The sequence below is a fragment of the Seriola lalandi genome, unplaced genomic scaffold (assembly GCF_002814215.2).
Source record: "Seriola lalandi dorsalis isolate HSWRI2012SDOR001 ecotype SW California unplaced genomic scaffold, Sedor1 jcf7180002055008, whole genome shotgun sequence".
In the NCBI taxonomy this organism is placed as follows: domain Eukaryota; kingdom Metazoa; phylum Chordata; class Actinopteri; order Carangiformes; family Carangidae; genus Seriola; species Seriola lalandi.
In genome coordinates, this window is record NW_019525551.1 from 1,948,498 (window position 1) to 1,958,497 (window position 10,000).

At 43.9% G+C, this 10,000-nt stretch overlaps 1 protein-coding gene across 4 annotated transcripts in view; it reads right to left on the reverse strand.

The window, feature by feature from the left end:
• Nucleotides 1-2,350: 2,350 nt before the first annotated feature.
• The window catches only part of bcar1 (BCAR1 scaffold protein, Cas family member), a 90,380-nt gene continuing 82,730 nt past the window's right edge, over nt 2,351-10,000 (reverse strand). For 3 of the 4 annotated variants that reach the window (XM_023397397.2, XM_023397395.2, XM_023397396.2), the window contains 4 exons: nt 9,062-9,451; nt 6,916-7,788; nt 4,748-4,834; nt 2,351-3,972 (listed from right to left, as the gene is read on the reverse strand). In XM_023397397.2, coding sequence (XP_023253165.1) covers nt 3,427-3,972; nt 4,748-4,834; nt 6,916-7,788; nt 9,062-9,451 — 1,896 coding nt within the window. In that variant the 3' untranslated portion in view covers nt 2,351-3,426. The remainder of the gene's footprint in view (nt 3,973-4,747; nt 4,835-6,915; nt 7,789-9,061; nt 9,452-10,000) is intronic. The other variant, XM_087171552.1, reaches the window with a different exon arrangement.

The window sequence follows — 10,000 nt, forward strand, 5'->3', positions numbered from 1 at the left end:
GTCTTTAGACCATCTCTGATCTCCTGCTTGTGTTTGTTGTCTTCAGGCTCCTCTGGCCGCCCAGGACAGTGTACTGGGCTTGCTCAGTGTGATGTCATCACTCAGCAACAAAGACAGCGGGATGTTTATAGACTGGCAGGGCAACTCTATCCCCTGGTAGCAGTTACGATGACCACCACACCAGACCAACCAGACCAATGATTTCTGCATGTAAACATAACAAAGACACATAAAGCCTGTCAGCTGTAAGCTGTCTCTAAATGCTCTGATTGGATTCTATGGCTGGAAAAATACTTGAGAAATTAATATTTGATAAGATGTTATTGAAAAATTCCCTGGTATAATTCATTTGAGGTTAATGGTCATAGATTAAATTATAAACTGCACTACACTTGCGAACGTTCATATTTCAGTACGTCAAGGGTAGGTTCAAGTCTGTTTTAATACAATACTCACACGTCCATATTTGTATTATTGAGTTATCTGTTGCTGTAATGATTCCGCCGGTTCACACAGGCCCTGAGCTGAGCTGTTCACAGTGACTCCACTTTAACTGACGGAAGACAAAATCCATAGCCGTCCTCCTGTGTAAAGAAATTGTGTAAAACTCAAGATAAAATGAGGCTTTAGAAGTCTGAGTCAGACATTAAAGTGGTTACTCTGAATGTCCTTGCTGAACTGAGTGGAGTGATACGTTGCGGTTGTGGTGCGTATCTTTGTTGCCAACACCAACAATAAGAAACCCACTGGATCCTGTTTCTGTCTAATGACATGGCTGTTGTGTCTTTCAGAGTATGACGGAGTAAAAATGCCTTGAACTGTTTTCTTTAATCTGTTCTCTTTTATTTCATGTACCTATGCCTGAAATAAAGTGAACTGAACTGATCTGTGATCTGTGGTTCAACAGTGCACGGCTCTACACAGACTACATTACACAGACTTCAGTCACGGCCCATTTCAGACAGGGGTCAGGTATGAAGTCTGCACAGGGGTCAGGAAACACTGAACACATCCTTCTGTCTCCTCTACATATGAAATCTCAGACTCTCACTTCTTTGGTTATTACTGCCCTCTAGAGGCCACTGGCTCTACAGAGCTCCTGAGCCTTTAGCTCATTGATTTGGTTTACCAGCCAACAACCTGACTGTTTTGGTTCTGTCTTACTGAAAGAAATTTCTAAGGCCAACATTTTGTCAAGTGTGTGATTTTTTAGTTTGTTGTGGAGACTTAAAAACTGATAAATCCAACTTTTACTGTATAAACTCACTCTGTCATTATACTCACTTTCTTTGCACCTGTCTTTGGTTAGATATGTTGTTGTTTACCTTGTTGTCTACCTAAAGCTGCAGCATCTCAGCACTAAAAGAAGATGGGTTCTTCCTGCGATCTGTCACTTATTTAAATCACTTAAAGCTCCATATTTCCCTCTTCTTCTGTGTTTTATTTGAAGTGTTGATCCATAAGAAGATATATTTGTGGTTTTAAGAACCAAAAACCATTTTAGTGTAGTTTCACATCTCCTTTCTCAGGCTTCTCTCTGGAGCTTTAGTAACAACAGGTCAGTCAACCAATCAGAAGAGAGGAGGTGCTGATCTTCTGATTGGCTGACTGTTTTCTGAGTGATCCAATAAAAATAAAGCAGATTTCAGGTAAACACTCAGAGAAACCAAATCCTACAAGGTTGAAAGGTGGGTCCAGGTGGGCGGGGCTTGTGGCATGGCTGAGAGCAGTGACTGCTTTGTTGTGACATCACAAAGTTGCAGAAGTCCTGACAGCTGGTTTTAAGGCTCAGTTTCTGAATACAGGCTGTGTGCATTTCTCTGTGGACTGAGGCTTTGATACTTTCACAGTATTAATATAGAACCTAGACCTGATTTATAATCAAACTACACATGGACAGAGACCTTTATAATTAAGTATTATTTCATTGGTTGCTTTTTATTCCTCACATATTCTCTTCCTAATAAAATAAGTGATTGACCAACAGGTTTGTTTCCAAACTGTTTGATCGTCTGCTTGTGTTTCTTGAAAGAAATTTTTTTATAAACTGTAAGCTGTTTAAATCTACCAGTTTATATTTAACATAAAACTTCCACAGAAAGTGACCAATCAGATTGAACTGGTTTTCATGTCAAAATCAAAATAATGTGGGGTCTTTTTCTTTCTTTGTGCTCACTCCTCAGCACTGACACTTTTGAGAGTTTGGTTTGTAGGTATCTTGAGATAATCTGTGGCATTAGGTCGGGGCATTAGGGTGAAATACAGATACTTATGCAAATGACCCAAAAACATCTTCGGGGGGTTGGTGTACGACTGACATTTCACATAAAAAACACACCATGTCAAAATGTCAGAGAAAAGAGGAAAAGCAGGTTTAATTCCACTTGTTGTCTTGAACCTTTTACACTCCTGTTCTCTGATACATGCCTCTTACAAAACAACCTATGTATAGTTTCCATAAAACCAGCTGAGATGGCACCGAAATCATCTTTAACAATGTGGGTGTCTGTAGGCAGCAGTGTTGCCTTCATTGGCGGTGGTTGAACTCGGCGTGGACCACTTCCTGATGACAATCTGCTCAGACATGTGCAGCCGTCAGTCTGTCGTCAGGTGAAGTCTGAACATGTGTGTGTGCTCCAGTGTTTTATTGGAAAGTGTGCCTTTGTCAGGGCTGAAGAGCATAGACGTACTACAACACAGTCATACATATCATCTGGAATTTACACATCCATAACAATAATGATACAAGGATCAAGAATCAGAGCCATAATTATAAGGTATAGCAATAATAATAACAATTATTGATATGGTCTAAAAACTACACTTATGTTTTCATCTTTTCTTCAAAAAAAAAAAAGCCATATATTTATATTTATATACTGGAAGTTCTTTAGTCTTTTTTTCTTTCTGGTTTTCTGACTAAATTGGTAACTTAAATATTTACAGTGATTATTTTACAACCATTGGCCCAGCCCACTGAGGATAAAATGTTCCTTTGACTCTGTCTGGATTAAAAAGCGCAGTGGAGGGAGGGATGAGAGAGGAATGGTCCCAGTGAGAAGCGAGGTAGAGAGGGAGCAGAGGATGGGTGTGAGGTCAGCGTCCCCGGTCCCAGACAGGGTCCAAGACGGGGTCCCAGACCCCTAGGAATCCGGCACCATACAGGGTTTCCCATGCTACATGTCAGAAGTGTAAAGAATAGAAAGCTTCACCCTGTCCAGGCACAAAGGGTTTCCAACCTCACACTGGAAGGGTGTACAGGGTTTCCTGCAGCACTTTGTGCTCCGAGGGGTTCCATGTCCTCCTAGCTCATGTTGCATGGGTGTACAGGGCCGTCCACCCTGTGGCACAGGGAGGATTTACTGCCCCATATTCCTTGGACATCTCAGTTTGTGTCACTGATTTTTCCTCCTCCACCCTCCGCCCCTACATCACCAGCAGCTGCCCCAGCACCATCCTGAACTGCTGCGTGTACCCTGCCAGCTCCCTCACCCTCTCAGTCATCTCTCTGGCTGCTCCGGGGGAGGGATACTGAAGCGCCGCCGTCTTTGTACTGATCACGATGTCTTTGAGTTTTTCACAGAGGGTGTTGCTGCTCTGCGCCACCCGTGCCCTCACCTCAGGAGACTTGGCCTGTCGCGACAGCGTGTCGCCGATGAACACCAGCTTGTGGGCGCTGAGGATGACGAACTTGCTGTGCGCCACAAAGATCTTGGGCGGCTGGTTAGAGTTGATGGCTGTGAAGAAGGCGTCGATGGCGTTGGTCACTGTGGTGACGTTCTGCTCACACTGCTCTTGGTAGAAGAGGAGGAGCTGCCGGTCAGCGTGGCACAGCTTGGAGGAGGAGGGGCCACTAGAGCCGTTCTGAGCCAGCTGGTTGGCCAGAGGGTGGTGGGGGGGCGGGACCCAGCCCGTCATGTCGTTGTTGATTGGCCGGCTGACTTCCTGCTCTAGCCGCTCAAACTGTTTAATCTGGAGGAAGAGGAGAAGGAAGGAGACAGTTAATACTAACACATGCTGAACAAGGAGATTCTCTGCTTTCAGCTTCTCAGATGTCACGATGTGCTGCTCTGTGGATCTTTGATGTGCATCTTTCACCAGATTTGACATTTGACATTGACTAATTAATCGATTAATCAAAAACATTATGTCTACATTAATTGATTATCAAAATAATCATTAGCTGCAGCCACTGGTGCTTTATATATGAGGTTGTGTAGGTCACAAATCAAACTTTAACTCTGATACACATTTGAGAAAAAAATCACACAGCAACATCACATCTGATCAGCTCAGTTTCTGTTTGAAAATGAATAAGACCTCCGCCTGGTCAGATGGGAACCAAACTAATCAATGACTATTTAGATGAACCCAAATTTAGTTTTTATGGCCAGATTTTAAAAACGGAAAAAATAAAACATCAAACTGGAAAAATGGTCCAATTCTGCTGTTTGCTCATTCCTTTTTTTCATTTTTTTTTGTCTAGTTGAAGAATGAAGAAAGGTCAGTGACACGGAAGTAAAGGTAAATATTTCACAATAAAAGCCCAGAGGATAGTGAGGCCATTCTATAAGTTTAGACGAAGCCTGACTGTTAAGATTCACACATGCACATTGATGATACACACACAGATGTATGTACACGCAAACACACATTAGTAAATAATCATAAATGTATTTATGTGTGTCTCGTCCTCCGCGTCCCTTCTCACACACCCACACACACACACACACACGCACAAACGCACCTGTTGCTGTTCCAGTTGTGTCTTGTGTCGAATGATGTTGCCTTTCTCCAGCAGCTGTCTTTGGTTCTTCTCAAACTCCTCCTTTCCCTAACACATCAACACACAGACACACACGGGTCACCACTTGTACACACACTGTTCATTTACAACATACAGGCTCTGTCGCCCTCTGATGGTGACAGACCGGGACTGCACAAACCTCACAGACATGTGCGTGAGACGTGTGTGTGTGTGTGTGTGTGTGTGTGTGTGTGTGTGTGTGTGTGTGTGTGTGTGTGTGTGTGTGTGTGTGTGTGTGTGTGTGAGGCAGAGTGAGTGTGGCTCCACAGAGTTGCTGTGTAAGGACCATGACTATAGCCTCATCCCTGGAGTAATCACACACGTATGTGGGTGGGAAGGGATGCGGTGGACGAGATGCACGAACATAGGCTTGTGTGATTATTTACTAAAATGAATGAAAGATTGAATAAATGAACTTTATTTATAAAGCTCCTTTCGTACACACAATGCAGCTCTAAGTGCTTCACAACGACACAACACAACATCACAACAACTAAAACTCAGGTTTGAAACCGAACATACAGAAGGAGGGTTTGTGCATGTGCTTGGGAGAATTATAAAAACTGCTATTTATAAAATAGGATAAACCAATGCTACTGATAAAATAGCACTAATAGAGGTTGTTTAGATAAAGTAAGACATACAGGTGTTAGTTATAAGTTATGTTAAATTGTCATTTAAAACTTTCCACTGAGGCAGCAGGTCTGGGGCCAGTTGCACAAAACACCTTGAGGTAAGATTTTCCTTTAAGTCTGAGTTAAGGTTTCCTTAAAATAAAAAACAGTTGAACAAAACAACCTTAACTGTTCTCCTTAAGGTTTCCTTAAGATGTTCACTTAAATATTTAAGGTTTTCACCTTATTTTAGTCTTATACTTCAGGAATCACTTAGTGTCAGTTAAACTGTTGCACAAAAGACCAAAGTTCACCATGATGAAGTTCCCATCAAAACAAATCATGTCTCCATGGAAACATTCAAATTCTACCGCCGTAAAATCTCTTTCGCCACTTTTTTCCTTAACTAAGGAAACCTTTTAAGAGATTATGTTCAGCACTGAGTAACTCCCTCAGCAGAGGAGAAATGAAACTTTATGTATCATGCTTAAGAAGTAAACTTAAGGTGTATCATGCAGCCGGCTCCTGATGTTTAACAGCAGATTGTTCCAGATTTCTGGTGCTAAAAGCAACATCCCCAAAAGTTTTATATGGTGACCTTTAAAATCAGATCTTAAAGATACAGAGTAGGTTGTGTAGAACAGGAGTTGTAGGCAGCAGCATCCTGGACGGTCTGTAGTTTAGCAACAGCTGTTTTTGGGAGCCCAGTATACAGAGCATCACAGCGGTCACACACTCACACACACTCACACACACTTAATGACATATCCCTGGTTCAGGCAGGAATGCAAGTTGTTTCAAAATCACGTTCATTGTCAACAAAACTAAACTAAAAACATGTGATGATTATTTTCCCACAGCCAACACAAAACAAAAACCTTTGAAAACAAAAACCAAAAATAAAAACCATAAGACAGGAAGAGAAATGAACTAGTGACTGTTTTAATGCAAAGTCTCATTCAGTGACCTGCCTGTATCTGTGGTGTCAGAATAGACATGAAAAATAAATAATACAACAACAACAAAAGACTAAAATTTCATTGATGAAAACCAGGCTGAGATATCTTCAGTTTTTATTTGACTAAAATTAATAATAATCAAACGACCACAGCTAAATTAAAATGAGGAGCCAAAATAAACCAACACTGTCTGTACTACACTGTTGAATAACATGTGACCACAACCTCACCTGGTTTTGGCTCATTCCTCTCTACATTCATGTTCATGCACACATGTATGTGAGTTACGTGTAGTGGGAACTGTACGGTTGGGTTGCGGAGCTCAGGGACAGTTTGTGTCAGGCTTCCTCCACAAACACACACACGTGTCCAAACATGGTGTAAACCTTGATGTGAAGGTCCTGATTCTAATCACATGGTCAGGTCATGGTTTCTATTTCACATGACAACCAATGAAATGTCCTCATGGTAATCTAAAAGAGTGTGTGTGTATGTATGTGTGTGTGTGTGTGTGTGTGTGTGTGTGTGTGAATACCTGTAAATGTACATAGTCGTAGTCCTCCATCCAGCCTTCCTCTGTGGTCTCATATGGCCTGTCCACACCTTCCTCTTCCTCTGCAGCTGTAAACTTTGGCGGAGAGGGGAGGGGCCGTGACTGAATGTTCACCCTCTCGCCTCCCTGATAGCTCCCACTTCCTGATCCTGTCATGTGACCGCTGATCTCCCCTGGGATTGGAGGAAGCGGCAGCTGCTGCTGCAGCCGGTTGGTCCGTTTGAAGAGAAGTGACGCGTTTCCGTGAAGAAAGGAGGCGAGCTGCTTGGCGTCATCAGGGATGCCTCGTGCCGTCATGATTAGTCGATCTAAGTCATCCCCTCCTGGCGGTGGTGCTGTGAGCGCCGTGTGCGACCAGGAAATAGCGTCTAAGCTCTGACTTTGTCGAACCAAACTCTGGAAGACCTCCTCCATCTTCCCCACCTGACGGCCCAGTTTAGTCTGAAGAGAGCGGTCCGTGGCCTGGGTGGCGTTCGCCACAGCCCCCCGGGCAAATTCTAGGAAGTCTCGGACAGTGGCACGCACCCGGTCAGCAGCCTGGTGAATGGCCGCAAGGTTCCCTTCCAGGTGAGCAAGGCTTCTCCAGTTACCTGTGATGAATGACATCATGAGCGAAACACTGGATTCGACAGCTTGCTGCAGGCGGGACAGGCGCTCCATGGCCTGCTCCAGGTCCAAGATGAGGGGTTTCCCTGAACCCGATGCAGGAAGTGAGGAGGAGGATGTGTCGCGGACAGGGACCATGTCTAAGGATGAAGCAGAGTGATTGCTCCGGGTGCTTCCTGTACTCGAGGCAGACAGCCGCTTGAAGGACATGGTGAGCTCCTCGCTGGTGGACTGGGCATCACGCACAACCTGGAAAACACGTAAGACCAGCAGTGTTTATTTCATCAATAGAAACTCGCATGAAGTTTGTGCTGTAGAAAAATTATTCACATGTTCATCAACAAACAGAAACTAAATGATCATGTGGAAAACAGAAGAACTGATAAATGAACATTACTGTTGGTAGCTAACTGGTAGCTATCATCACTGACAAACACACTTCTATTCATGTGCAAAAAAATGCAGGAAAGAACTATAAAAACAAGCAGGCCTCTAGACAATCACGAAAAGGTAAGTCATTGTCATGGCAACGGTAAAAACCATAGAGATGCACCGACTGCAATTTTCTCTCTCTCTGAACGAGGGTGAACAAAAATCATATGACTGCTTTCTGGTTACAACTACGCTCATTAATGATGGATGATCATTATTATTATTGATGACTGTGGCACGGCAGCAGGTAGCTCTCATGCACAGGTGAGGTCAGTGGGGTGTCGCTAGTTTTAGGCCGCTTTGCCTTTGCTTCTTGAAATTAGAGATGTTAAGCATGTGATGGAGTTTTAAGTTGTCTCTGCAGCCAAATGTGGTTTCTTGCTGGGAGCAGGTGGTGGTGATTGTCACTTGACTTCAACTTCAGTCATTGTTGCCTTTTCAAGACAAGAGGTTATAATACATTCTCTGTGTGGCTAGTTCTTCACGACAGACTGGAGGCTACAGTGAGTCGCACCGTCAGCAGACGGGCCGGGGCTAGCTGGTTAGCATGCTAACTTCAGTAGAGGAAAAGACGTGATAGAGACAGGTTAGTTAACATTAGCGTTTGTTTCCACCTCTGGAGACAGATGTTGGTGAGTAAAGGAATGAAGTTGGATGCTTTAGCAATAACTAAACATACCAATAACTCCTTTAAGTGTCTGATTAAGACTGTTGTTCTGAATGTTTTCCTGTTTGTTGTGTCCGTGTCTGTGCTGTTGTGTGCATGACGTGAACCATAATGTGGCGCAGGATTGTAAATTTGACCGGCATAGAACTGGATATCTGAGACTGATCAGCCCTTTCCGATCGCCGGCCGATCGATAGTTGTATCTCTGGTAAAGCCCTTATCTAAAGAAGAACACATGCTGTAGTCATGATAGACAGGAAAAGCACCTGTAACCCTGGTAGAAGTACACAACAAAGATGGCGACGGCTGCAGCGTCACAACGCTGAGATAACAATGAAAGATTCATGACAAAACTAGACGTGTCTCTACACTGGACACACACATCTTTCCCAAAATGTGGGACTGGCCCTTTAACTGTCCTACCTGTGGTGGGACATCGTAGACATAGTGGTCTCCCCTCTCTCCCCCTCTCTCCTCTCTTTCCCGGGGGAAGTCGTAGACATCCTGGGCAGTGTGACCTCCGGTCCGCAGGCTGGCTGGGATGTCGTAGATCTCCTGGGGGGCCTGGCTGACCCCGCTCCTGTCTCCGTGGTAATGCTTGTCAGATGGGATGGGGGGTGGGACATCGTACACGTCCTCTGGAATGGGGGGCTCGTCATCATCATCGTTGAGGTTGTTGTGCAGGTACTGGCCTGGAGGGACTGGGACTGGGGGTTTGAGTTTGGCAAAGTGGGGTGGTACGTCGTAGGTCTCCTCTCTGATTGGCTGAGCATCAGGGACGTCTTTAGTGACAGATGGGGGAAAGTCATACACCTAAAGAGAAAGTGATAGAGAAATATTCTGTGTAAAATAAAGCATTCATGTGAATTGCTCACCTGGCGCATACACCGAAAAGGTTTCTGGCTTCTGGGATACTTCTGTGTTATGCAGCCCACTGAATATATGCAGTAGTGTGACTCCCATGGTGCCTCTGGGCTATGAGAATGAGTGAACGCCGTTCTGAATCTGATACTGCATGTTCATGAACGGTATGCTTGGATGCCCGGGACTTGAAACCATGGATTTATTCAAATGGCAACAGCAATGGACAATTTGTCAAACAATTTGGTTTATGACTACACTCCTGCTCTACTCTGTGTCTAGAGCTGATTAGCAAATGTTAGCATGCTAACGAAGATGGTGACATTACTCTTGCTAAACTGATCACAGAGCTGCTAGCATGGCTGTAGCTGCTCAGTCTTTTGAATATTAAAGTAGGTCTCCTCTTATTTTTGTGACAGTATTTTGTGAATTTTTTGCTGTTTATGAGACAGTTTGTTGTGCGCTTTTATTTTGAAATATCTGTGTTGGAGGAGCAGCATC